General features: G+C 57.2%; 4 protein-coding genes across 6 annotated transcripts; 1 reads left to right on the forward strand and 3 right to left on the reverse strand.

The window, feature by feature from the left end:
- Positions 1-10: 10 nt before the first annotated feature.
- On the reverse strand, positions 11-6889 carry LOC127601650 (selenocysteine insertion sequence-binding protein 2-like). Of its 2 annotated transcripts, none has more exons than XM_052067084.1 (17): positions 6704-6889; positions 6168-6379; positions 5885-5960; positions 5605-5698; positions 4978-5180; positions 4773-4904; positions 4347-4490; positions 4149-4220; positions 4012-4068; positions 3811-3919; positions 3578-3744; positions 3013-3142; positions 2523-2652; positions 2227-2447; positions 1308-1462; positions 986-1112; positions 11-791 (listed from the first exon to the last, which is right to left on the reverse strand). In XM_052067084.1, exons 1-17 carry the CDS (start codon positions 6710-6712, stop codon positions 694-696), a joined length of 2136 nt encoding a protein of 711 aa, XP_051923044.1. In that variant the 5' UTR covers positions 6713-6889; the 3' UTR covers positions 11-693. The 2 variants fall into 2 exon arrangements, with proteins under 2 accessions (XP_051923044.1, XP_051923043.1); XM_052067083.1 differs by having other exon boundaries at positions 3811-3922.
- A 185-nt stretch (positions 6890-7074) lies between these two features.
- mfsd10 (major facilitator superfamily domain containing 10) lies at positions 7075-11760 on the reverse strand. Its single transcript, XM_052067503.1, has 13 exons — positions 11562-11760; positions 10522-10706; positions 10144-10240; positions 9463-9566; positions 9186-9344; positions 8915-9103; positions 8718-8820; positions 8510-8621; positions 8316-8424; positions 7893-7983; positions 7608-7655; positions 7442-7531; positions 7075-7366 (listed from the first exon to the last, which is right to left on the reverse strand). Exons 2-13 carry the CDS (start codon positions 10675-10677, stop codon positions 7281-7283), a joined length of 1344 nt encoding a protein of 447 aa, XP_051923463.1. The 5' UTR covers positions 10678-10706; positions 11562-11760; the 3' UTR covers positions 7075-7280.
- Positions 11761-12130: 370 nt separating this feature from the next.
- Positions 12131-22277, reverse strand: LOC127601641 (zinc finger protein 462-like). Its single transcript, XM_052067068.1, has 9 exons — positions 15423-22277; positions 15105-15340; positions 14776-14894; positions 14531-14656; positions 14248-14473; positions 13854-13996; positions 13563-13786; positions 12740-13391; positions 12131-12634 (listed from the first exon to the last, which is right to left on the reverse strand). Exons 1-9 carry the CDS (start codon positions 19572-19574, stop codon positions 12543-12545), a joined length of 5970 nt encoding a protein of 1989 aa, XP_051923028.1. The 5' UTR covers positions 19575-22277; the 3' UTR covers positions 12131-12542.
- On the forward strand, positions 21790-25572 carry coq2 (coenzyme Q2 4-hydroxybenzoate polyprenyltransferase). 2 transcript variants are annotated; one of them, XM_052066886.1, is made up of 8 exons: positions 21790-21852; positions 23210-23472; positions 23681-23847; positions 23930-24051; positions 24430-24515; positions 24594-24727; positions 25004-25192; positions 25294-25567. In XM_052066886.1, the coding sequence occupies exons 2-8, from the start codon at positions 23217-23219 to the stop codon at positions 25444-25446; spliced, it is 1107 nt and encodes a 368-aa protein (XP_051922846.1). In that variant the 5' UTR covers positions 21790-21852; positions 23210-23216; the 3' UTR covers positions 25447-25567. The 2 variants fall into 2 exon arrangements, with proteins under 2 accessions (XP_051922846.1, XP_051922845.1); XM_052066885.1 differs by having other exon boundaries at positions 24430-24727; positions 25294-25572.
- The last annotated feature ends 198 nt before the right edge of the window (positions 25573-25770 follow it).

Genomic DNA, 25770 nt, shown 5'->3' on the forward strand with positions numbered 1-25770 from the left:
GGGGGGGGGGTCCTTTTTTGTTTGAAACAACAAATACAAATCACAATCAAGTTTCTCTTTTTGCGGTGGTAGTCAAACCATTTTGTCATCGGCTTCCTTCGGGGGCTAAGCCAGCGCGCGCTTTGGTCCGCCCAAGGTCAAAGTTAACACAGGAACACTCGTCAACTCAAAATAACGATTCAAAGAAGCGCAGCGGCCTCCTGGTTGTCGAGACCAGGAAAAGCAGCGGCAAATAATGCTCGATTTTGGGGATTGGTGAAATGATATTGAAAGACGAAGCGTGTCTCTCTACGAGGAGGCCATTTCCCGCAAGTTCATAGATCGGCAGAAAGGTGTCGCGACCTCTTCGCTTCTGGCATTTCAGGAGGAAAAATGGATGGCGTTTGTGCCCTCAGGGGAAAACCCTGACGCTTTGAGGCGCCAAAAAAAAAAAAAAAAATTAAAAATCGGTGACTGGGTCAACCAGAAAAAAGAATATTTACTGATTGCTCTCGCGCACCGCCAGGGATCTCAGGTTGGATCTTCTACCGCTCCTTTTTTTCTTTTTCTTTTGACATTAATGAATGAAAAGAGCTCGGCCTTGAACAAACCCCCCCCCCCCCCCCCCCCCCTCCAAGCAAAGAGCAAGAACGCTGTGCCCGTTCCAAGAAATCCTCTCTTACTTGGGGAAGAGCCTCAGCGCAGTCACCACCGTCAAGTCTGGTCATCTTCATTTTTGTCTTCATCCGGCCACGCATCAAAGTTCAACGACTCGTCCGACTCCTTCTCGAGCAGCTTCCTCCACGGCTGGCCTAGCGCAAGAAACATTCAAGATGAAGTTGGCTTTTGGGCTCCTTGGAAGAAAAAGGCAAGTGGTGTCGACAAAAACAAAGCATTCGCCAGTTGGTTGACAGAAGGCCAAATTCAGTTCGGCTGTCACGTTTGCGGTACGTGCTGAAATGTCACCCCGGGGCCCAAAAAGCCAAAGCATTTGCGAGCGACGTACCGTATCCCGGCTCGCGAGAGTCCGGCTCTTCGGAGAGGTCGAGGACGTCGCGCTCGGCGCTCGCCAGCATCTCCTCGTACGCCCGCCTGGCCTCCGACGACAACTCGATCATCTGATGATAGTAGTCCTGCGGGGTGGGAAGTGTTCACCGTCCCAAATGCAAAATCCACACACCCAAGAGGCGCCCTCCCGCGCGACCTTCGCCGAGCCGCTTCTATGCTTCTAGGGGTTTTCCCCACCAAGGCTCACGCGGGCATTTGCGGGTGGCGTGAAACGATCTGGAGGAACGTCGGCATGGCCGTCATTCGCCGCCGCGGCTCACCTGCGCGCCGTCGTAGTTGAAGATGCCCACCAGGCTGACGGGCACGATCTTGTTGACGCAGCGCCCCAGCGCCCTGCGGGAGAGGGCGAAGACGAACGGCACCTCCTGTTGCCGGCACGTCTCGATGATTTTGTGCAGCGCCTCGTCCAGGCCCCCTGAAAAGGTTTGCGGGCCGCTGACGCCGTCAGATGCAAACGCACAATCAAGAGCACGTCTCTGGCCCGATTGGCGCGCGATTGTCATCGGCGAGCGGCGGAGACGGCCTTTTCCATCGCCGTCGCCCCCGGTTGCGGCGCCGTCGCCGATACGGACACGCGTTAGCACCTCGCTGAATTGAGATCCGTCGGTTAACGTTCCGAGGCGGGCCTTTATTTGAACATTTCAAGCCCGGACCATTGTTCAATACGACGCAAAGGAAAAGCCGTTCAAAGGAAGTTGGTCTTCACTTCTCAACGAGCAGGAGGACTGTACTCCAACGGCATCAAAGTGTCCACCGCGGCCCCGCCGTTGGCTATTTGCGTTGAAAGGAAGAACGTTAGCGTGCGTATGGCGCCAATAAGGTTTTGAAGCAAAAAAATGGGGGTCTGCATTGGTCATGTCAAGTTCACAAGATTTCTCAGAGACAACAACATTGTCGTTTAGCGGCATGAAAATAGTGCTCATATGAAATCAAACCTGTTGAACTGATTATGAAATAATAATCATGAGATATTATGACGGCATAAAATGCTCTAGAAAATTCTAATCAGCTATCAACCCTCCCCGAAAAAAAGAAGTCAACTGAGTTGCAACGTTTCAATTTGGTCCAGAGGCGGAGCAAAAAGTCAAAGTTCCGTCCGGGTGACTTGAGGGGGAAATGCAGTCAGATAAGCAAAAAGCCGGGGGGGGGGGGGGGGGGGGGAGAAGGAGTGCTTCGTACCTTTGGACTGGACGCGCTCGCAGTTGGGCGAGATGATGACGCACTTGACCTTGTGGAGCTTGAGGTGCTTGAGGACCTCCCGCAGGCCCATCACCACTCGCCGCTTCATGCGGGCCTTCATGGGGTCCTTCTGGTAGAGGCGGTCCTGGAAGCGGACCAGCTCCTTCAGCAGCGAGCTCGCGCACTGGTCCACGTCTTTGCTCAGCATCTGGCTGCAGTACCTGAGCGCCGCAAAGGCACGTTACAGGGCGAGCGGGGGCGGGAGCGGAGGTGGGGGCGGGCGGCTTTCTGCTCACTCTCTGAACTTCCTGCTGTGGATTTTGGGTCCGTCCGGGACGGCCGAGTCCCGCGGGAGGCTGCGCCGCTCGTCGCCGCTTTCGTTTGGTGGCTGCTCGTCTCCGGCCGAAACGGCACAGACGGCCTCGGCTGAAAACAAAGTTGTCCGTAAGATGTATGTCATGAGCAAAACGGACTCACCGCAGAGCTTGCACTTCTTTTTTTTTTAATATGCATGAGGCCTGACATCTTTTGCCACCATCGTGACACACGGTCTATTTCTAGCAAACAAACGCGTACTCTGAATGTTTGGAGACCCAAATTTCTCTTACTCATAAACTTGCTGTTCCATTTCGGGCATCGAGACAATTTGGTGTCGATTGCTTAAAACTGGTGTCAAGCTTTCAAGACTGAGTGAGGGCTATTAAGGGGCCATGCTTAGTACAAAAAAGAAAGGGGGTCGGTGGGGAGAGTACGGCCCATCGCGAGCCGAGCCGGTGGGGCCCCAACCTGTCAGCTCGGCGTCGCAGCGCTCGTCTTCTGCCGCATGAGCGGCAACCGCGGAATGGCGTTGAGGCGACACCGCCGTTTCCTCCAGCAAACGTCGCTGCTTGCGCTCTTCTCTTTCTTTGAGGATGACCTGAGGATCATCAAACACAAGAGCACTCGCAATGGCCTGTCGTAGAAATGACTGGAAAAAAAAGTCACACAACGCTGCCATTGATCGTCATCATGCCTCGTTTGTTTTTTTTAGCATACGTTCAGAGAACCAGTCTAGAGGACAGACCAAGTCTCTGCGCTTTCATCTCGAACCACTTCCAAGGCGCACGTGTCCGCGCTTGATGTGTTGCGTCGTATTTTTGTTATTTGATGTTCAGCTGTTGTGAAATCGGCTGGCGCTGCCATCTCCAGACGCTGAGCGCACGCGGGACTATTTGCCATCCACCTGCCGCTTACAAAATGTGCGCGCGCTCCAACACATCAACGCTGCTTTGCGTGCGTTCGGACGAGTCCAACCCGACGGCCCCGGTAGGATGGAAGGCGGAGGAGCGCGCATAATGTGGCGAGGAAGGACCTTCTTGAGAGCCGTGGGTTTCTTGGCTTTGGGCACCTCCCTCTGCTTGCCTTTCTTCACCAGCGGGCTGGTGGAGTCCAGCGGGTTGTGGGCGATTTTGTCCTGCTGCCGGGGCGTCCGCTTCTGGAGCGCCACTTGCTTGTGGATGACGGGAAGTCCTCCGCCCACTAGGGGGCGATACCGAGACTCATTCCCGCCCTTCCCGAGGGACGGCTCGTGCGCTCTGGCTTCACCTGCGATGATGTTGTGCTTGACTTTCTGAGACTTGTGCTTGTCCTCCAGGACAGACAGCATGTTGCCGATGTCCAGCTGCACGGGAGCTTTGCTCTTCTTCCCGGAGATCTTCTGGGAATGATTGAATCACAAAAATACATTTGATACATGGCGCTCCTTTTTTGATACTCAATTAAAAATCGAATGCCTTTTAATCTCACCTGTCCTTTCTTTTCTGCCTCAGAGGGTGGCGTTTGGGCGGCATCTTGACGGCTTTCCTAACAACAGAAATGTGGACGGGTTAGTCCCGCGAAGGTGTGAAAGAGCCCGCCGAACCGCCTCTGTGTCGGCCCCCCACCGTCTTTCTACCGCTTGCCAGTCGAACGGACCGAGTCGCAGCCGGGGCCAGACCGGGAAACTCCTCTTCATCCTGGACGACAAGCTTCCGTTAAAAATGCACTCGGCCGGCCGGCTTCTTCGATCACATAAAGGCGTGCCCGACGCGAGCAAAATTCCTCCGGCGGAATGGAATCGGACGACGCGATGGCGCGCTCACCTCAAACTTTGGCGGCTCCTGCCGGAGCGTCGATGGCTCAGCTTCCGCGCCGCCATCGGCTTCTTTCGCCGCCTTCTTTTTCTTCCGCTTTTTCCTGCCCGCCGCCGTCGCCTCTTCCGGCAGCCGCGCGGCCGTTTCCTTGGGCTGCAAACCAGCAGAGTAAACGCCACGGGCGAGGTTGAGAGGCGGCAATCGACAAGTCAAGAAATCACACGTCGGCAAAGTATGGAAAAGACGCGTTACGTTAGCGCCTTGCTCCACAATGCCAAAGCCAGTGAAGACGATGCCGCCCGATGGCATCGTCTTCACCGGGTCTGGAGCCCGTCATTGCAACTTGATTTCGAGCAACGAGGCTGGAACGTAACCAAGCGTGGAAGAAAACAGCACGCGCCGCAAGTTCAGTCGGGATACGGTACGTCCACTGACCGTCCGCACGTTTTCTTTCGGCGGCTGAGAAGCGACCTTGGCCCACAAAGTAGCCGCGGGCGGCCGGTTTGCGGCGGTGCCGCCGTCACTTTGTCGGGACTCGGGCGGAATCCGGGATCCTCCCGCGGCTTTCTGCGTCGTCGACAAATACACATCAAGAGTCCACGTGGCGGAGAAAAGGCACGTTGGCATTTGTCGACGGTACCTGCTGATCTGGCCACGGAGAGTTGGACTCCGAGGCAGGCCGGCGTCCCTCGGCCGTGGCTTTCGGCCCCCGGCTCTCTTCGCGAGCGCGCGGGGGGCCGGCGTCCAGTTGCGGAAAGTCCGACATTTTCACCTCAAACTGGGCCAAGTCGGCCCGAGCGGGCGTCGGCGTCTTTGCTGATCTGGAGTCCCTCCAAGCCGTTGCTGGAGCGGGGATACAAATGTCCATCGGTAACGCCCTTCGACAAATGACTTCAAGCCCCGTCTGCGATTTTTCTCTTTCTTTGGGGCACAAAAATGTCAGCAAAAAAGTAAAAAAGACAAATAACCGAACGGTGGAACATCTCATCGTAAGAATCGCGCCCATTTGCCCAGAAAAAGGCTTTGAAATGGGTTCATGCATGTCGAACCGCAAAGAAATACTACGACCAAATATGTGGATACATTTTTTTTAATGGCTCTAAAAGAAAATAGTTGGATAAGCAAGTCGAAGACAACATGAAACGGAGGCCAAGTGAACGCTGTTTAGTATTTGCAAACATTTCGGACAATCTTTTTTTGATGCTTCAATTGGGTGCGTTTGACATACGAGGAGGGCTGACATCAGGACGAAGAACTACTGCGTTACCTCGTCTCTGCGCGTCCGCCGAGTCGTTCGCCGCAATGCAGCTTTGCGCGCGGGGGTCATTGCTCTTTGTTGTCGCCGAGGGAGCCTGAAAGGACTTGGGAGTGAAAAGATACAATTCAGTGCAACGCAAATATTATTTGTTCCCAAGTGAAAACAGCTGACACGCTTTCCCCAGAAATAACGGAAGCACATTCTACAGCCCTTGTGTGTCTTGTTGGAATCGGACGCTGTAATTGTACCGGGTGGTGTAGTTTCCCACTTGAAGGGGGGGGCAACTAACCTTGGCTCTCCAGGACGAGTCAATGCCAATCACGTCTGACGGTGGGCTCCACTTCAGGCCTCCGCCCGACTGCTTGCTTTGATCCAAAACGGAAACACACAGAACAGGAAGTCGTGTACGTTGACCACACACAAACACACAGACGTATATATATATTGTTGTTTTTTTTAAAACAACTTGAATCCTACTCGAAGGCGCGGTTGCTCCTGTACTTTGAGTTTGAGTTACATACAAGCTACGACTCCGGATTTCTTCTCTGGCGGGAGTTTCCGTTGGAACTCACGTGCGTGCACTTTTGCTCCCGTTGACCGTAGCACAAGAAAGGAGCGCAGAGCCGCCTCGACTTGGTGCGCCTTCTCCTTTCGGCCCGTGCTGGGACAGGCGCGGGGGGTTCGGTCGGGTCACATGACGGTTCGAGCCGCTGCCTTGTCGCTCAGCTGACTCGGTTCTCCTCCCCGAGTGACAAGGCGGCTCAGCAGGTGTCACTCTGCCCTCCTGGACAAGTGGGAAAGAAAGATAAAAGGAATCCTCAATTGGCAGCCATTTTAAATTCAAGCGACGTTTGTCTTTCGTCGGCGCGATCGTCGATATCGACTTTATTTAACCGACACAGCGTCCTCTCATCTACACGATGACCAATTTGGATGCGAGTTCAAATCCAACGGACAAAGTGACGTTGGAATTGAGCAAACGATTTGCGGAAACCACTTATTTGGTCGTCTTTGATCATCCATCTTTTGCCCACCTCAAAGTTGGCGACGCCACAGGCAGCTAAAAGCCAGCCCGCTAGCTCAACGCGTTTTCCTTTCCTTTCCGTACCTTCTCCATCTTCGAGTTGTCCCCTTTTGACGCCGTCACGTCGGTGTGCGATTGAAAGGGGCCCGCCGGGGTGTCGTCATTGTCTTTCGTATTTGAAATGAAAAAGTTGGCGGAGCGTCGCGCCCGGTTGGCTCCTGGCTAGCATACACGCGCGAGGCTGCTAAAGCGCGTCAGTCAGAGCGACGGACGGCGGAGAGCGCCAAGCAGAGGCGGCGCCGAGTACTGCACTCACCTTGCACAAACGCCAAACGCCCATTCGAGATGGGCAAATCAGATCACTGCCATTTCTCGGTGAAAAAATACACTACTTTCTTGTAAAAAAAAAATGCATGCTTTCCATTGACAAAGTGGAACCTTTCCCGTGACAAGTGTTCTTTCATTTGTTTTATTGAGAATAAAACAGACCTCTTTTAAGGCACCTCAACAGTGAATGCTTGTTCTTTACAGTGACAAAAAGGTAAGTACAGTATAAAAGCTTGACGCACATGCACGCACGCACTCTTGCTCTTGCGAAAGTCCATGGCAAATGAGCACATGTCAACGCAAAGACGTCAAAATGAGCGGAGGTGAGCCGTGGTCAGGCGCCCCTCAGCAGAATCAGCGGGATCACAAAGGAGGCCGACGTGACAAGGAAGCAGACCTGAGCCCCGGCCAGCCAGTAAACTCAGAAAAGAACGAGAAAAGAGGACTATAAAACACATTTGCGACACACACACACACACGCAAGCCTGAATTTACCGGTGGATGACACAACGGGCCCCAGAGCTCTGGCCAGCGCGCCCAGACTGCGCAGGATGCCCATCACTGTGCCTTTCTGACTGGGCGAGCCTGGCGGAAGGAAGCATTGAAAGCGTCGCAAAGGCGTCTCTACCCCTACTTGGAAAAAAAATAATCAAACACTGACCGTGTTCAGAGACAAGTGTGGAGAGGCACGGGACCACAACCGCTGCCGCTACAATGAAGAAAAACAAGACATCGGTTGCATTCATCCCGAATCGAAAAGCAAAAAAAACACTTTCTTCGTTCTCCGTTTTGTTTCATGTTCCGGATTTCCCCGTTGCATCATTCCCTCCTCTCGCCCGTCTTCTTCTTTTGATCACGTGAGATTTCCGTCTCGTAGCTGGTGCGATTTCCTCGCTTCTCGACGACGTCCGAAATAAATGGGAAGAGAAGTGCGAGCGATTCTCACCAAAGGAGTAGAGCGCCAAGCCGGCGTAGAGCATGCTGACGTTCCACGAGAGTCCAATGAGAAGAAAGGCCGGGATCAGCGCGGCGATGGCCTGCAAAGAAGAGACAATGGCCAACGCTGCGCACGTCAAGGGAGCCGCGGGGCGGGGCCGGGGGGGCAAAGAACCAAGGCGGCCGGGGTCCGCGTACGTATCGACGTCGCCTCCCCATGGGCCCTGGCGAAATTCAAAGGAGAGCGGCAAAGCTTTTTGCCGTCTCAACGCGCGCGAGTTCGGAATTTGGACCCAAGTCGGAAGGTGCCGCCCTCGTCTCGCCGGAAAGCGGCGACGTATTCACGGCGCCGCCCCGAAAGCCGGGCGTCGGTGAACCGGGGAGCCCCCGAAAGCCCAGCCAAGGCGTCTTTCCCACTCCGAGGTCCTTCTACCGTGCGGACGGCTTTGACGTGGTGTCCCGGTTTGATCCTGCGCGCGTATCCGCCTTGGATGGACGCCATGGCCACGCCCACAAAGAAGAACATCTTTCCTTGCTGCATGCTGTGCGAGGAGAAAAGCAGTCAACAAAGGGAGCAAACACAAGAAGAATGGACGAAGCGAGCGGCGGCGGCGGTGGCGGCGCAACCTCGTGAAGCGGAAGCGTTGGTGCGTGAGGAAACTCAGCGTGAACTCCAGGCCGGAGAAGAGGAAGAGGTAGCAGAAATAGACCCGACCCGACGCTCTCAGCCGCTCCATTCCTGTCGGACGAGTTTCAACGCGACTGCGCCAGTGAGTGAGCTGCGTTTGAAAAGTCAAACTTGCGCGACGCGCTCCCTGCGGCTGAGCTTTCTTACTTTCTTCCGAGGGCGGGTCTTTGGTTCGGCTCACGGCGGAGAAGTTGAACAAGGCCGGCGGGCTGAGCAGGTCTCGGAGGTCTCCGAAGCCCGACTGGGAGCCCTGGAACGCAAGGTGAAGAAAAAGCCCATTCCACGGGTCGCCGTCCGACTCCATTGTAGAGCGAGGACACCCCCCCCCCCCCCCCCCCACTGACCTTGGCAGACGGCGACAGCGTTTCGGGCAGCATGAGCCAAATGAAAAGGAGGTCCGCGGCGCTGAAGGCCAACGCCAGCAACGCCGGCGTCTGGAAGAAGACGTGGCCGTCGGCGCCTTTTGCGGCCAAGTACGCCCCCATCAGAGGTCCCGCCGTGAAGCCCACCGAGAAAGCCACGCCAATCATGGCCTGGAGGACGGAGGGCAGAGGGGGGAGCGCGCAAGAAAGTCGGCGGGCCGGCCGCGGGCGCAGGTGCCGCCGAGGCGCTTACCATCCCGCGGGCGCGAGCTTTGGGGTCGGCCATGTCGGCCACCACGGCGGTGCAGAGGCCCACGTTGCCCTTGCACACTCCGCCCACCACCCGGAACAAAAGGAAGACGGCGAAGCTCCGGGACAGCGCCCACAGCGCGTAGGCGCCCATCATCCCCACCTGCGCGCACGGCCACCGCTCACTACGCGCTAAAAAGACCAAGGGGCCGGATTTGGCCCGCGGGCCCTAGTTTGCCCACCCTCCGATCTAAGCTCAGTCACGCGGACGCGACACTCACGGTAGTCAGGAGGAGTAAAGGTCGCCTGCCGTAGCGATCCGACAGAGCTCCGGTGATGGGGGACGACACAAACTGCAGCAGGGAGAAGACGGAGCCGATCAGACCTGAAGAGCACAAGGACCCGTTGAGGCAAACGCTCCGAACGCGTGGGGGGGTGGCCCCACAAACGCCGAAAGGTGCCTTGGGGTTTTCTTTCATGGTCGTCAAAGAGCGCGGCGACCGTCTTGCCGGCCGTTCCGGCGCTTCCGCTACGTGCCCCCCCCGCCCCGTGGTATTGCCAAAACGCGCCGTGGCGTTTGCAAGATGGAGATCATTGCCGTACCGAACGAGTACTTTGAGAAACCGACATTTTGAGGATCGAGTGATTCTTTCATGCCACAAAATGGCCGCCGGCTCAATGTCTTCTTCTTGAATGAATTGAAACAAGTTACGTCTTGAACGTCCCCCGATTGCGAGCATGCGATGATTGGACATGGTCTTCATTGATTGCACGTTCCGTTCTCGCAAAGATGATATTTTTGCAGCCCCCGCCCGTTTCGATAAATGGCCGGGGGGAAAAAAAAGACGAGCTACCGTGGCGAGAGCATCACGGGATGTGTACCGGAAGAAGCCGTCAAACAATCGCCGTGAATGCAATTGAAAAAAAAAAAAGAGAGACGGGGGGGTCGTTCATCGGAATACCTCCGAACAGGACGCTGTTGTACTTCTTTTCCATGGGAATCCCGAGCGCCTCTCTGAAGACGTCCACGGCGCTCTGCAGCGACTGATAGGCGGCGTCCTGTCACACAAGCAAGCGCGAGAAAGATGGAGCCAGAAAGCAGGCTCATTTTCAACAAATTTGCGTCACCAGTTCCTGGCTGTGCCACGCTGGCTGATATTTTTCTTGCTTTTTTGGAACAGCACGTGGGAAAGTCCTTTCGGCGTCACGTCGCGTTGCGAAATCTAGGACGAGGCGTTCCCACAGAGTGGGGAGCACACATTTCGCTACTTGCACTTGGCGTCCAAATCTCCTGGAAAGCTTTGACGGCTCGTAAAACGGAGGAAGGATGGCCCACCCACCCCGGCGAAGGCGTAGTGGTCCAGGATGGACGGCAGCAGAGGCAGGATGAGGGTGAACGCCAGCAGGTCCAGCAGCAAGAGGACAAAGACCGCGCAGGTCACCCTTGACGAGGACGGCGCCGCCTCCCTGGACGCTTTGCTCGCACGTGACATCATTCCTCACGTTGGTCTCGCTGGGAAAACGTCTGGAGGACAACGTAGAAAACAGAACCGGGAAAAATGACAGAAGGCTCCAAAATGGATGCTTGGACCTCCCGTCCGTAAATGGAGCCCGTTCAATTCGCACGGGTTGTATTCTTTGGCATTTTGAAAGCGTATCAAGTTCTGTGCGTACTGTTGGATCGCAATCGGAATCTGGTCGATTGGCCCCGTACTTTTGTCAAACAACGAAGCCATCCACTTTCCCACTTTCGCAACGGAGGGAGAGCGAACGGGAAGCCCACACCAGGGCGGCCTGAAATGGGCCTTTACAAGGTGTGCCTTTAAGGGGCGCGGCCTGCTCAGGAGCCCAAGTTGGCTTGAAGCCTGCGTGCAAGTGCGAGGACCTATCTGGGCCCGCGGCAGCTCCTTGCAAGTGTTCTCGTGGGCATTTTGACGGTCCAAGAAGTTCATCGCCTGACAGACGCGAGTCGCAAAGCAAGAACAAAATGTGCGCAAGTGGTACGTGACAGGTTAGGTTAGGTGGAAAGGGGTTAGGCCGTGACAAAAACGGGCGAGGCGTTCCAAAAAGTCACCCCCCGCCCCCCCCCCACCGCGTCTCATTCTTGTGAAGGAGCGCTTCCTTCTTCAGTCGACAGAACGACTACGAGCAAGAACAAACCCAAATGTCGAGAAGTGTGAAAAAAGTGGAGCGGCGTGCATTCGATCGCACCGCGATTTCACACGGTTGTCCGTAGCAGGAAACAAAAGGCCGTCAAGGCGTTCGTCAATCGAACGGGAGCCTCTTCCGAGTTCCGCCGACGTCGTTCAGCATCTCGAGCGCCCCCCGCGCCCCCTCGACGACGGCGCGCGGACACCGACGACTATTTGCTCCTACTTACGCTATGGGCGCGCGACGACGACTTGGCTCTCCGCTCGAACCCCGCGGGCTCTCCCGCCGATTGTGGTGAGGAAAGTGCGAACCAGGAAGCGGCGTCGGTTTACTTTCGAAGGACGCCGCGAGTGTGTCGTCATCGTGCGCTCTCCAAACGAGGCGTGACCAAGTTGGAATTTCCAGCTTCTGTGGGTGGAAAACTCGGCTGAAAGAGTGCACTGTGGCAACACCGAGTTCACGAAAGGCGCATTCTCAAGCGACTCTACAGCCGCGTCGTCCCTCGTCGCCGTTACAAACGTTCGGAACAACAACAACCCCAACGCAACGTTCAGAAAACCTCGGACTTTTCGACATTCCGCCGAGCGCGCTTTGTATCGTTTGGAAATTCCTACCGTTGATGGTCGTGCTTATGTTTCACATAAGCTTACGTGTATTTGCCGGCTCCGACCAAATAAACCCAATCAGAGGTAAATCATCCGCTGCCAAAGCCTCATGATCATACTGAAAATCAGAATCCTACGGAAAAGCACACCGATCATGAGACAAAAACAAAACGTCAAAGACAATTCCAAGTAATCGGATGTACAAAACATTTATTCAATGACTGAATATATAAATCGACTCAGATAAAACCAAGTAAATGTCCTCGAAGAACAACGACAAAAAAACACACCAAGAAGGCACAAAGTCCTGCAGCACCTGAATGCAACATGAGTTGAGGTTTTTTTTTTTCGGTCCATCAAAAACAAAGACTTTTTGCCTTTTTTATACAGTAGTCCTACAATGTTCACATGGAAAAAGCACTAAAAGAAAAAAAAGAATCAGACATTTAACAGCTGTTTTCCAAAGCTATCCAAACCAAACCGTCTTAAAAAAATGTCAGTCCTTTAGAAAACGGTTAAAATGTAGAAAATCTTTTTTTTTTTGTCCACGGCAGCGAGTCCGAAATGTGAGTGATGTTGTGATATGTCGTCGAAATATTGCTGGCCTACATTCCGTGGCGAGAGGCGTGACGCCGCATCTCTTCTTTGCTTCGGAGGTTCCGTCCACATAGGCTGCAAGAGAACGTCAAGTCCACGCCTGCGACCGCACCAAAAGACAAAAATTTTTTTTTAAAAAGGACATCTCAGACTATACGTGGCCGAAGCTTATGACGACACGCTTGTTTTTGGGGCTCCTTTTTACCTTTGAGCTGAGAAAAGCGGTCCACCTTGAGCCGCTTCTGCCCTTCGCGGTCTGGTCCGTCTTCCTCTTTGAGCGCTTGGCAGATCTTCCTTTTGTGGGCTTTGTCATCTCGGGGCGGCTCCGAGAAGCCGCCCGCAAGCGGGGCCGACATTTCCCTCTTGAGCGTCTTTTTGGCCGCTTTTCCGGAGCTTTCCGAGAAGCCCGCGCGGGGCTCCTCCCCGCTTGAGAAACTGCGCGTGGCGCCGACCTCGTCCGGCCGCGGGGCGTCCTCCTCCACGTTCGGCGTTTGCAGTTTGGAGCCGTGCGCCTTTTCGTGCCGTTTCTCGGCTCCGCCCTCGTCGTCGTCGTGGTCCGCCTCCTCTTTTTTATGTCGGTTCTCCGGCAGAGGAATACGAGCATCATCGCCCGGGGTGGCATCACTTTGCCGCTCCCGTTTAAAAGCGGGCGTCTCGCCGAGGCGGTTCTCAGGGTTGCCGCTTACGTTCCCGTCGTCCGCCTCCTCCGCGCGGCTGAAAAAGTCTCGGGCGTTGTCGTGGTCGAGCCTCTGTTCCCGCTCATCCCGGTGACGCTCTTCTTGAGGTGTCCGGTTGAGCTCCAGCTGCTCCAGTTGCTCCAGGCTGACCTGCCCCACCAGCTCGTGGTTCCTCATCACCTGCGTGCAGGAAAACCAACGGCAATGTTGCGGGCCAACGCGATCGCGCCCGTTACGGCAATCGCTTTCAAAAAGTAAGACCGATCACGTCATTTTAGGGGTGCAGGGACGTGCCCGGACCGCGGGAACTAGGTTCGATTGGCCGAAAAAAGGGACGGCGGCAAGAATGACCTGATGCTGGGCGCAGAGGTGGGCCTCCAGGTCGGCCAGCCCGGCGCAGTCAAAGTAGCACAGGCGGCATCGGTAGGGCTTGAGGCGCTGGTGCTTGGCGGCGTGAGCGCGCAGGTTGTCGGCGTCGGCGCTGGTGTACGTGCACAGGTGGCAGCGGAACACCAGGCCCCGCAGGTAACGCGACAGCTTGGCTCGCCGCACCTCCATGGGAACCACGCGCTCCTCTGCCGGAGGGATGGGGGGACGGTCAAAGGAGATACGACGGGGACGGCGACGAGGACGGCGACGTACCGCGATGCAGCAGGACGTGGTCGATCATGCGGTTCTTGTCGTGGCTTTGGTAGAGGCAGAAAGGGCAGCGCAGGCCCTCCGGCGGAGGGGCTTCTTTCCGCGACCCGCCGTGGTCTGTGTCTGCGTGCACCCTCATGGCTCTCCTAAGGAACACACCGGCGCCACTCGCTAGCCGTGACCAAAGGAAAAAGCCGCCGCTTCCCGCGCCAAAAGCCGCCCGCGTTTTTGCCAAATGCGAGCGCGAAAGAAGAAGGAAGGACGTCGGGGCGCCGCGTCGCTCAACGGCGGCCATTTTGTCTTTGCTCGTACGACTTTTGCTAGACGCGCGACAAAAGATTTGAGCGGGCTCGACTTTGTCGGAACGAGTGGCGGCGAACGCCGCTTGCTGACTGACTTCAAGCCGGTGAAGAAGGCGCAGTCCTTGCACGCCAGCAGCTTCCTGCCATGTCGGCTGAGGTAGTGTCGCCGCATGGTGGGCAGATCCTCGCAAAAGAAGGAGCAGTTCTCGCAGCGGAGCCCGCCGGTGGCGGCTCGGTTCCGCGCCATCAGGCTGAAGTGGTCGAGCTGTCGGCGAACCTCCGGCGGCTCCAGGTACCAGTCTGCGCAAGGCCGGACGGGACACGCGCGTCAGGAGGCCGGCGTTTGCGGGGCGGCGCCTTTGTCGCCACGCTACTTGCCTCTGCTGCAGCCTTCGCTGCTTTTGCCCAAACTAGCCACGGCGGAACCGACGGCAGGGGGATCCGTGTCCGCGCTTGCGGTTGCGCTGCTCTCCTGTTTCTCGTCACAAGTTTCAAGAACGCTATCTGAAGAAACACACACAATCGAGACAAGAAAGTGACTCGCTTTCCTCTTTTCCCATTTGACAGCTGGGAAGGTTTTCCAGAGAGAGAGCAAATTCCATGAAATCAAGCCGCGGACCCACCGAGGTGCTTTTTCAGCAAATGGTTGTTCCACAGGCCCATCACGTTGGTGCGATAGAAGCAGATGGAGCACTGGAAGGGCCGGATGGTTCCGGGCTTATGGAGGAGATACTTGTTCAGGCTGTCGGGGTCAGAGACAAAAGGAAAGGCGCTCGTCGCACTTTGGTAGGGAGCTAGCGCAGCCGGCTAAGTCCGTCGCACTCGGTTACGAAGGCACGGACGGAGGAAGACGGCTAAGTGGACGTAGCGCGCGTACGGACGGAGCCGGGCTCAAGCGTTCCAAACGGAGCCCCGGCGCCAAAGGACGCCAGCCGGCGCCGTTCTTACTTACTTGAGCTGCGACAGCGAGGCGGGCAGCTTCTTGATGGCCGCCAGCGCCTGGTGGCCCCGCTGGTGCGTTCGCAGGCCGTTGCGCGACTGGAACGTCCGCTGGCACTGGGTGCACGCGTGCGTCTCGCTGGGCGATGGGCCTTCTGTGGCCTCGGGCCGGGGGGCCTTTTCGGGCACCGCCGCCTGGCCGCCGCCGGAGGGGGACCCTTCTTCCCGGGCCGCCGCGTCGGCGGGCTTCTGTTTTGGGCGGGAAGGCGGGACAATAACAAACAAGAAAAAGCAAAGCCCTCGGGACGGCCTCATCCGAAATCCGACTCACCCGCGACTGGGCCCGGAGCCCGGCGGAGCTCTTCTCCCGGTGCCGATCCAGGTGGCGGCCCAGCTTCGCCATCCCGTTCAGCGTCTTGCGGCAGCGGGCGCAGCGATACACGCCCGTGTTGCGGCCCGCCGGGTGGACGACGGCAAAGTCGGCTCGGCCGGCGCCGTGGCTGGCGCGGTAGTGGGCGATCAGGAGCTGCGGCGAGCCGAAGGTCAAGTCGGGGCACTTCTTGCACGGCGCCGGGGCCGTGGGCGGCGCCTCTCGCGGCTCCGGCTCCGAGTCCGGCGGGGGATCCCGAGGGAGGGGGGGTCTTTTGCGTTTGTTGTACGCCATCAGCAGCCGGTCTCTGGTCCCCGGGTCCAATTGGTGGGTCTTGTTGTAGTGGTAGGTCAGGTAGCGGCGCGCCCAGGTTTGGTACTCGCACAGCTGGCACTCGTAGAGCATTTGCTCTCCTTCGGGGGGGGGTTGGGGCGGCTCAGCCTCGGCCGCCTCCGCGGCGGGCGGCGGGGACGGCGAGGACGGCGAGGACGGCGGGCCGTCAGCCTTGCGCTGGTAGAGCGGGGCAAAGTGCTTGCGCAAGGCCTTCTTTCCGTGCCGCTTGGTGTAATGCGCCGCCAGACGTTTCCTGATCAGCGACGAGTAAGAGCACAGCAGGCACGGGTACAAAGAGGCGGGGGCGCCCCCCGCCCGCCGGGGCGCTTCGGGCTCGGCCCGGGCCGACGAGTCGCCGGCGTCCTCGTCGGCGTGTCTCTTGGCGCGGTGGACGGCCAGCTTCTTGAGCGAGGTGCAGATGGCCTGGCAGGAGGCGCACACGTAGCCGCGCTTGTTGTTGCTGCCCGCCTGGTAGTTGCTGCTGATCAGCATCTCGTGGCGCCCCAAGTCCTCCACCTGGACGGAGAGGTCGGCGTGCATCATCTGGCAGTGCGTGGCCATGCCGTGCGGCCGCGAGTTGACGTAGGGGCAGCGCGGGCACCTGTAGACCAGCCTCCTGCTGTGCTGGGGCGGGGGGCGCTCGTAGAGCGGCAAAAAGTGCCGGCGGTAGGCGTCCTGGCCGTGCTTGCTCTTGTAGTGGCCGGCCAGGCGCTTCTTCTTCAGGTAGGACTGGGAGCAGAGGACGCAACGGTAGCGGCAGAGCGCCGGGGCGGGGGGGCCCTCGTGCTTCAGGCGCAGGTGGCGGCCGAACGCCGCCTTGCTGCTGCAGCTGTAGGCGCAGCGCTGGCAGCGGAACAGCGTCATTTTGAGTTTGGCGGCGGCGGGGGCGGCGGGCCGGCTCTGGCCGTGGTCCCGCTGCCGGTGCCTCTCCAGCTTCTTCTCGCTCTCGTGCGTGAGCGGGCACAGCGGGCACATGTAGCCTCGGAAGTGCGCCGGGTGGCCCGGGCGGGCCCGCCGCTTCTTCTCCCAGCCGCGCAGGTGCGCCCCGTCCACCAGGAGGTTGTCGGCTCGCGAGCGCAGGGCGGCGTGCCTCATCTGGCAGTGGGTGAGGACCCCCTGCCGCTTGGTGTTCACGTAGGTGCAGTACGGACACTTGAAGACGTGCACGTGGCTTTCCTCCTCCGCGTCGACGCTGCGTTCAGACTCCTTGGAAGCGCCGTTGTCGCCGTCGTCGCCGCCGACATCGTCATCGCCCCCCCGCTTCGGAGACAGCGGGCGGATGCGCTCCGGCGACGCACTCGGGGACTCCAGAGGGACCTGGTAGTCGTCGAAGCGGCCGAAGGGGTCTCGGAGAGCGTCGTGGCCGCGCTCGCCGCCCCCCCCCTCCGGGCCGCCTTCCTCCAGGCACCAGGGGTGCACGGCGCGGCAGTGGTCCCTCATGGCCGCCGGCGAGCTCCCCCGGAAGGAGCACGCTCGGCACCGATGCGTCCCGGCGTCGGGCGCCTCCGCCGGGGTCCGGCCGGCCTTTTCGCGGGTGGCGATCAAATTGGGACGGCTCTCGGGGTGCTCCCGGCGGTAGTGTTTGTACAAGGCGGCGGCTTTGGCGTGGGAGAAAGCGCACAAGTGGCAGCGGTAGCCCGACGCGGCGTTGCCTTGCGCCAGGTAGACTTTCAAAACGCCCGAACCGGAGCTGCCCCCCCGCCGGCACTTGCGCACGTGCGCGCCCCAAAGCTTGGCGTCGCGCGTCTGGTAGGGGCAGCCTTGGCAGCGCAGGCTCTCGACTTTGCCGGGGCCCGCCGGGCCGCCCGCGACCCCCCCGGGGCCGTCCGCGGCCCCGTCCGATTTGCGCAAGAGCTCCAGCGTGCGAAAGGTGTACGACTGGATCTGCTTGGGCGTGGCCAGCCAGCCGCCGTGCCTCCTGGCGTAGTGCTGCACCACCTTGGCGACGGTGCTGCGCCGGTAGTGGCACAAGTGGCAGAAAAAGGTGTGCTCGTCGCCCTCGTTCAAGATGGGGAGGGGCAGCGGCGGAGAAAAGGAGCCGCCGGCCCCCGGGGCCGCCGACGTCCGCAAGCGCCGGCGAATCTCCCCGGTGTAGGCGGCGATGTCCTCGGCGCTAACGCGCAGCTTGTCGTGCGTCCGGAACTGGTGGACCATCACGCCTTTGACGCTGGGGTTGCCGTAGTTGCATTTGAAGCAGAAAAACAAATTCTCTGGACGGCCGTAAAGGTTGCGAGCGCCCGACTGGGACTTTTTTGCCGTGGCGGCGCGCTCGCCAGCGGGCGGCCCCTTGCCAATCCGCTGCTCCGGAGGCCTCTCCGGCGCTTCTGCCTCGAGACTTTCCGCCGGAACTTTTCGGGGTCCGGGAGATTGCGCCTTCCCAACCGCGTCTTTGGCGTTTGTCCGAGCTTCTCCGCGGGTGGCCCGTTCCGCCTCCGCTTCCCCCGATCGCCTTTGCGCCCGGCAGTCGCCGGTGGGAAATTCCGGCCGAGCTAAGTCGGCCCGGTCCTCGCCGGCCCGCCGTTTGATCTCGTCGATGGTGACGGCCTCGGCCGGGTGATTTTTCTGGTAGTGGACCTGCAAGACGATGACGGACCTGTGACGAAACGGGCAGCGCCGGCATTGGTAGGAGGCGGCGCAAGCCGACGGCGCTTGCGACAGGTATTGCAGGAACATCAATCCGTTGAGCGGCGCGGCCGCGGGGTGCCCGTCTCGGTGGTGCTCTTTGAGCGCCTCCAAAGACTCGGAGGTGAAGGCGCAGCTGAAGCATTTGAAGAGCAGCTGCATTTGGTCTCGCCCCAGCGTGAAAATGTCCGGGCAACCCGCGTGCCGCTCGCCGTAGTGCTTCCTCAGGTGGCTTTCCTCCGGGAACTCCACGGGACAGGCCAGGCAGCGGAAGGTGGCGCTGGCGTCGTCCCTCTCCCGGATGTACTCCGAGTTGCAGCGCACGTACGGGTGGCTTTTGTGGTAATGGGCGGTCATTGGCCCCAGGCTGCGTTCTTTGTGGCCGCAGTGCTTGCAGCCGTAGGCGGGCGGGCTGGGACGCTTGTCGTCGTCGTCTTCGCTGACTTCGAAGGAGAGCTCCTTCTTGTCCAGCCCTTCCCGGGCGCGCTTGTCCGCCGCGCCGGCGGCTCTGCCGCGCTCCCGGCCGGGCGCCTCCGCGACGGGGCGCATCGGGTCCACGTAGAGGTGGTCCTCCCGCAAGAAACGGTGGCTGTTCCAGAGGTCGATGGCGGCGGGGGCCGCGTCCTTTGAGTCGTCGTCCGACCGGCCGTCCGACTGCTCTTCCGACTCCGTGTCCGCTTGGCCGTCGCCGCCCGTGGAAGACTTGCTGACGCCGGAGCTTTGGAGTGCTTTCTTGTACGTCTTCAGATCCCGGTGCAAGGTCGGAGTCCCGCGTGAGGGACAACTTAAAAGGTTCTCTTCATCGTCATCTTCTTCTTCATCTTCATCTGCTCCTACTTCTTCGTGATGCTCGGATGACACGACCGCGGTTTCGGCCTCGGGTTTCGGGGTTACGTCTCCTTTCTCGCCATCTTTGACGTCGTTCAAAGCCTCCGGGGGGTCGGCTCGGAGACCCCCGAGGGAGCTTCCCGGGGGGCTTTTGGGAGGATCTGGATTCAAAACCAGACGGGAGCCGTGGACGTGACCCAGGTGCTCCAGCAGGGAAACCTCAGACTTGAACTCGAGCGGACAACGGCCGCACCCGAACGACTGGCGGGGCTGTTCTTGTGAGCCGTCGTGGTCGAGCATGCCGCCGTCGTCGGCGTCCTCTTTTTGCATACCGTTGTAGAGAGCGTGGCTGTGGCACAACCTAGACGGGCATTCAGAGGCACACCAACAACACCACGCATGTCAATTACGAGAGACGCGGCCTAGTGCGCGACTGAACTTTGTGTTTTACTTGGTGCCTAATTGCTCGTCGTTATCCGTATTTCTACTGCCCAAGATGGTGGGCATCGAGCAGAAAGTGGCAAGGGAAACAAGCTTACGATGCCTGCGCACAGCCTTTATGCATTCATTTTTGTACGTGGGTTATTCATCGTGGTCATTTTCTACGTTTCTATCGTGTCACTCTGACCATCGTCCCGATCCGCGCTTTAGGTCAACTCCGGTCCGAGGAACAACAACGTACGTCAAGCTCCATCCGCGTGACGTCAAAACGCACTCGGCTTTTCCGATAGTGATGGAGAAAAGGAAAAGCAAAACATTTGTTTCTACTTTGCCTTGCCCTACTTTGAACTGACACGAATGGCAAACCTTTTGTTTTCTTTTCTTGTCATGACTTTGTTATAACGCGTCAAGTGATGCTACAATGGCCACAAGTGAAAGCCAGGCGAACCCATCACAACAATGCAAGTGTGGAGAGGCTTTGATGCTTTTATTTATTATGATTATTATTTTACATATTGGCTGGAACGACGGGACAGGCGCGTAGTAGTCAATCCAATACATTGGAGCCACGGTAAAAAAATGCTTTCACGTGTTTTAATTCGGGGCCACAATGCCAACCGACAATAGCAAAAGTGACGATAAAGTGGACGAGTACAACTAACTTCCAAGCGATGCGTTCTGCGAGTAAATGGAAGACAAAGGCCGTCGAGCGATCCGGACGCATCGCAGCACCCTTCCGTGTGAATAAACGACTCATACTCACCTGGAAAGAGTCCGGGCTTCGCGATTTATACCGCAACACCCCGAAGAGAAGACGCTGCTAAAACGGCACACATTTCCGCCATTTTTCGCGCGAGCGAGAATCTACCGGCGCATGTCACAAATCAGCTTCCGGTCCGGGTCGCGGCTCCTTCGCGGTAAGACGATTTACCCGCGCGCCGCCGCGTTGTGTTCTCATGCCAAAGCGCCCGACTTTTCTTATACTGAAGGTAACTAGGCGGAAGTGTACTTGCGTTAAAGCACGGAATTCGTCACGCTCGCTTTTATATTGTAAGGTGAAAAGCCGAGTTTTTCATCCTTTGCGAACCGTCTTTGGCGAACGTGTCACAAAAATTCGATTAGACTTGATTATCGTCGTGGAACTAATGTTACGTCAATCACAACAACAAATGTTATACGTTGCATGTACAAAAATGTGGCTGACTATTAATTCCATTTAGTATCAATCCCTTTAGGGCGCCGCATGATGTCAGCACTCATCGGCCTCGCGGAGCAGAGGTCAGGGGTTAGAAACCGGGCAGGGGCCGTCCTGGGAGGAATTTGCATGTTCTCCGACGGTTTCCTCTCACATTCCCCAAAACATGCACGGTCGGTTGATTGGCTCCAACCAACACTTTGTATGCAGCGATGTCTGTTTGAAAGTGCTCGATAAATACGGTTGAGGTGAGTCGGGACTATTTAGAGTGTTCAATCAGCCTGCCGTCCATGATTTAGGAGCGTGGGAGGAAACCGGAGTACCCGGAGAAAACCCACACAGGCCCGCAGAAAACAGATGGCGTATACACCTTTTTCGAACATTTTCAACAACCAAGTTATTTCATGTGGAGGCCAAGAATTGGTTTTACTTGTTATTTCTGTGCGTGCGTGTGTGTGTGTAAACACACGTACACACTTGAACTGTGAGCGTCTTTTTCTTCCACCTTACTTCGTGACGGTCCATTCCAACAGGAAGGGAGCAAATAACACAAACATCAACGATCAGGCATAACTGCGACCTCTTAATCTGATACAAAGAACCCGTTGTGTTAATTTATTTTAAATTGGTCATTGCGACTATTTCAAGACCAATTCGGACTTGCACTCAAGTTTTACGACCGGTTTGACGTCCAATTGAAAGCATTGTTTTTGTCCGCACTTTTTTGGGGACCGACGACTCCAAAAAGGAACTGACGGCAAAAGGTCATTTTTGACCATGAGCGCAAAGTATTATTTCGCTACTTGTACGAAGTTTTTATTCTTGTCTCTTTTATCGTTATGTCTTCATTTATGACGAATTTTAGACGACGTTACGACCCGGTTCAATCCTCGTTCGACAGTTGTTTCCGTCCGGGACAATTTCGACGTGACCACGCAACAGGGAAGCGACCGGTGACTCAAACCGTGTCAGGTAATTTTGGGCAAGGCGCAACCCCTGTATTTTCTTTTGACCATCGATCGTGGTCTGCGGTATTCTTTTATCTCTTCATTGCGTCCCCTTGAACTCACTGCGAGCGTTTCGTGTTAAAATGACCCCGTTGCGGACACTCGGACCGTGCTTCTCGCCCGGCGGGCATACGGTAGAGGGCGCGTTGATGTCAATGTCTTTGGCGCAAATTTGTAATTGTTCGGATCCACTTGTTGGCAGTCGTGGAATAAAGACGTGTTTACCGTCAATCGTGTGTGCTCCTTTTGACCGCCAAAACCCTGTAACGGTCCGAGCATGTACGTAAATCGGAACACAAAACGGACCGGTGGTTCAGCAAAATAAGCTCACCTTTCTGACCATTTCCCCCTTCGGACATCCCGTATGGTATGATTTCTGAATAAACGGCTTATTGTGAAAACGTGTCTTGGGGGGGGGGGGGGGGGGGGCGAGAAAGGAGAGGAAAAAAAGGGAAACCAACCAACCAAATAACTCCGTGGGTATTTAATCGTCCCCCAAAATATCCATCCATCCATTTTCCGATCCGCTTATGCTCACAAAGGTCGCGAGAACCCAGTACCTCCGCACTGTGAGGTCGATGCACTAACCACTGGGTCACGGTTCCGCCCTCCCCCCAAATAATGGAAGTAAAAATGAAAAGCATAACATTCATAGAAAGTACAGTACTGCAACACCCTTTTATGTGATTATCATGGCCATTCATTGTGCTGCGATGTGTTTTTTTTCACACAGAGGATAAAAAATCTATGCCTGCAAGTATATGCGCCGGTTGCTTGCCTTGCGACCGCTGGTGTTCAAATAGAAATTGTTTTGAGGTTTCCAATTGCCACAACAATGCTGGTTTCATCGTCAATGGCAGTTTGCATCGTTAGCACATGTAACACTCCAATTAAAAGTGTAAGGGTGGCGCTAACGCATTGCATAGCAGAATTGTAATCACGAAGGGATGTTTGATACTTTTTTTCAGGTACAGTACCAATACGAGTACTTCTCTTCATTACTCACAGATACCAAGTAACTGCTATCGCTTGCACTTTTGAGATTACTAGCGGACCTTCTAAACATACCAATATTCCAAACATTCTGTCGCCCTTGCTCGCCTTTGACTTCACGATAGCAGAATGGCCACAAGAGGGCACCATCGACCAGTATCATCAGTCTGTGTGTGAACCCGATGCCACCAAATAAGGCCGACGTCGGCCTGGCTGCTGTTGCTTAAGCGTGAAATGTCAGCTCGTGCGCATGTTCATCCTAAACCAGCTGATGGGCCCCCCACTGTGAATGACAAAATACCCCCCCCCCCCCCCCCACCCCTTTCCAGAGCCGCCATGCTCCCAACCCAACTCACATGCCGGGGTACGCTGAGCGCCTTCGGGAGGTTCCGCCGCCGTCCCGCCCGCTGCTCCGGACTCCAAATGCTCCTCGAGCAGGAAGAGCCACGGAGCGCAACCATCCGCAGAAGCCTCTTGCCGTCCGTCGTCCACGCAAGGAGAAGGTTCAGCGTGTCCGCCGCGGCCATCGTGAACGCGGCCCCGGGGCCCGTCCGGCCGTATCTCCGTTTAATGAGGCTGGACAAACCAATAGGTGCGTACGCCGGGCGGCCGCCATCGATCGGGCTCTCGAGTCCGCGGAGAAGGCCGAGCGTCTCTCGTCCTTTCTTTCCTGCGTCTCGTCGTAATCCGCTGCAATGACAAAAGACGTTGTGACTAGAAGAGGCGTTCAAAGTCGTCGATGCGTTGACTTTGCGCGGAGTCGGGTTTTCAAAAGTTGAGCGAGTTGTGGGCGGCGGCAGGCACGTGGCTGCTGTACCTCCCGTGCAGCTGGAGCATCGCCCTGGCCGCCGAGCCCGGTTGCCTTCCGGACTTGGGGACGCTGGCCCTGTTTGGCGCCGGCGCCGTGCTGATGCGCGGCGCCGGCTGCACCGTCAACGACATGTGGGACAAAGAGTTGGACAGGAAGGTACGGTCGCCCCCTGGCTTTTCACGCGGCGGCGGCGCGACGCGACGTGACGCCGCGCCGCCTTTGTTTGGCCTGCGCGCAGGTGGGTCGGACCGCCGCGCGGCCCATCGCGTGCGGCGACGTGTCCCGTCCGCAGGCTCTGGTGTTCCTGGGAGGGCAGCTGTCCCTCGCTCTCGGCGTCCTCCTCTGTCTCAACTCTTACAGGTACGCCTCGGCCTTGGAATGGCTTGACCTTTTTTTTCCCGCTTGTTTTCAGAACCCCGTTTTTAGTTTTTTTATGATTTTTACATCGGGCATTTGTCGAGTGGTTTTTCTAAAAAGAAAAAAAACCAAGCAGCGTGCAAACCCCGACTCCCAAATGACCTTCAGTCTTTGAGCCGAGGCGCTCGACGCTCAGCCCATCCCGGCCATCTTGGGGCAACGGGATGATAGATTGTCCATTGGGAAACATTTGTAGTCAAGGTGCTTCAAGTGGTCCCGCTTTGCACTTGCTGACCGTACATGACGACTTTGAATCCTCGATTTGGGGCACTTCTATCGTTGTCCAAGTCCACTTTGGCAAACGCTTCCTTTTTTTTCCAGCATGGCTCTGGGCGCCGCCTCCTTGTCGCTGGTGCTGACGTATCCGCTGATGAAGAGGATCACCCACTGGCCCCAGCTGGTTCTGGGTGAGTGGCGTTCGGCGCCCCCGCGGCCCCCCGCCGTTCGGCTTCTTCCGGTGTCATTGGGTTGCCATTGGTCTCCAGGTCTGACCTTCAACTGGGGGGCCTTGCTGGGCTGGGCCGCCGTCAGAGGCGCCTGCGACTGGTCCGTGTGTCTGCCCCTCTACTTCTCCGGAGTCATGTGGACGCTCATCTACGACACCATTTATGCGCATCAGGTGAGGCGCCGGAAATGCGAGCGCGCCACCCCTTCCTCGGGGAAGCGCGGCGTGGTCCCGGTCAAACCGCGACATCCTGTTTCAAAACATTTAGAACCGGACAAAATATGACCTTATCATCCAAAGTGTCTCGAAAGAAATTTGATATGGCGCCAAGCGGGGACCCGAGTGGAAAACGAGCACTCGGCGTATGAAGCGGCCGCATCCCCAAATCTTCGGCAAATGGCGCAATGTGAATTTCAAAGCGCGGCCCCGACGTCTTTGTGCACCGCGCAGGACAAGGAAGATGACATCAAAGCGGGCGTCGGGTCGACGGCGCTGCGTTTGGCCGAGCGGACCAAACCTTGGCTGAGCGGCTTCGGGGCGGCCATGACGGCAGGCCTGGCGGCGGCGGGGCTGCAGGCCGGCCAGGGGGGGCCGTACTACGTCGCCCTGGCCGCCGTCGCCTTTCACCTGGCGCGCCAGGTGAGCGGCCGTGTTGGATAGAAAGATGGAAAAAAAAGCCCCCTAGCTTCAATGCTCCGTTTGTTGTGCCGGTTGGAAGTGAAGCTATTTCTCTTGGCTAGATTTCCACTCTGGACGTGGATGACCCGGAGGACTGCTGGAAGAAGTTTGTGTCCAACAGGAATCTCGGACTCTTGCTACTTTTAGGAATCGTCGCTGGGAACCTGTGGAAAGAAAGACCAGAAGCAGGCCCGCAAAGAACCCCGTCAAATTGAAGGTGGCTTTCTTTTCATCTGCCATCGCTTTGCCACAGCAAAGGAGCGAGCGCGACATTAAAGGTGCGCAAGAAAGCTTTGTGGCTTTTTTGTCCTAGCGTGAGCCGTCCCTGCCGCTCGCGCGCATGCAAGATGACTGGGCAAAAAGTAGAACATCTTTTGTCATCTGCCTTTGCTTTCCTTGACCGCCAGCGACGTTGCCTCGAAAAGCAAACGCGGAGAGCAGAGCAATCAAAGCAAAAGAGCAAAACAACAAAGGCAAAAGAGGGCCAACGCCCGAGCCAACAAAGACGCCTTTTGCTCGGTGCCGCTTCAGACGCAGTT

Source organism: Hippocampus zosterae, chromosome 6 (assembly GCF_025434085.1).
Source record: "Hippocampus zosterae strain Florida chromosome 6, ASM2543408v3, whole genome shotgun sequence".
Taxonomy (NCBI): Eukaryota; Metazoa; Chordata; class Actinopteri; order Syngnathiformes; family Syngnathidae; genus Hippocampus; species Hippocampus zosterae.

Excerpts from the sequence above, each read along its gene's own strand:
- LOC127601650 (XM_052067083.1), bottom strand. Across the intron at positions 5,699-5,884 it reads ACTCGTCCTGGAGAGCCAAG|TCCTTTCAGGCTCCCTCGGC; the intron begins GTTAGTTGCCCC and ends TTCACTCCCAAG. Across the intron at positions 4,905-4,977 it reads CTCCGTGGCCAGATCAGCAG|AAAGCCGCGGGAGGATCCCG; the intron begins GTACCGTCGACA and ends TCGACGACGCAG.
- mfsd10 (XM_052067503.1), bottom strand. The coding sequence starts at position 10,677 with ATGATGTCACGTGCGAGCAAAGCGTCCAGGGAGGCGGCGCCGTCCTCG. Across the intron at positions 9,104-9,185 it reads AAGCTCGCGCCCGCGGGATG|GCCATGATTGGCGTGGCTTT; the intron begins GTAAGCGCCTCG and ends TCCGTCCTCCAG. Across the intron at positions 7,367-7,441 it reads GCCCGTTGTGTCATCCACCG|TTTACTGGCTGGCCGGGGCT; the intron begins GTAAATTCAGGC and ends TTCTTTTCTGAG.
- LOC127601641 (XM_052067068.1), bottom strand. The coding sequence starts at position 19,574 with ATGCAAAAAGAGGACGCCGACGACGGCGGCATGCTCGACCACGACGGC. Across the intron at positions 13,997-14,247 it reads GCCTTCTTCACCGGCTTGAA|GAGAGCCATGAGGGTGCACG; the intron begins GTCAGTCAGCAA and ends TGTGTTCCTTAG. Across the intron at positions 13,787-13,853 it reads CCACGTCCTGCTGCATCGCG|AGGAGCGCGTGGTTCCCATG; the intron begins GTACGTCGCCGT and ends TCCCTCCGGCAG.
- coq2 (XM_052066885.1), top strand. The coding sequence starts at position 23,217 with ATGCTCCCAACCCAACTCACATGCCGGGGTACGCTGAGCGCCTTCGGG. Across the intron at positions 23,473-23,680 it reads GAGGCTGGACAAACCAATAG|GCACGTGGCTGCTGTACCTC; the intron begins GTGCGTACGCCG and ends GGGCGGCGGCAG. Across the intron at positions 23,848-23,929 it reads ACAAAGAGTTGGACAGGAAG|GTGGGTCGGACCGCCGCGCG; the intron begins GTACGGTCGCCC and ends GCCTGCGCGCAG.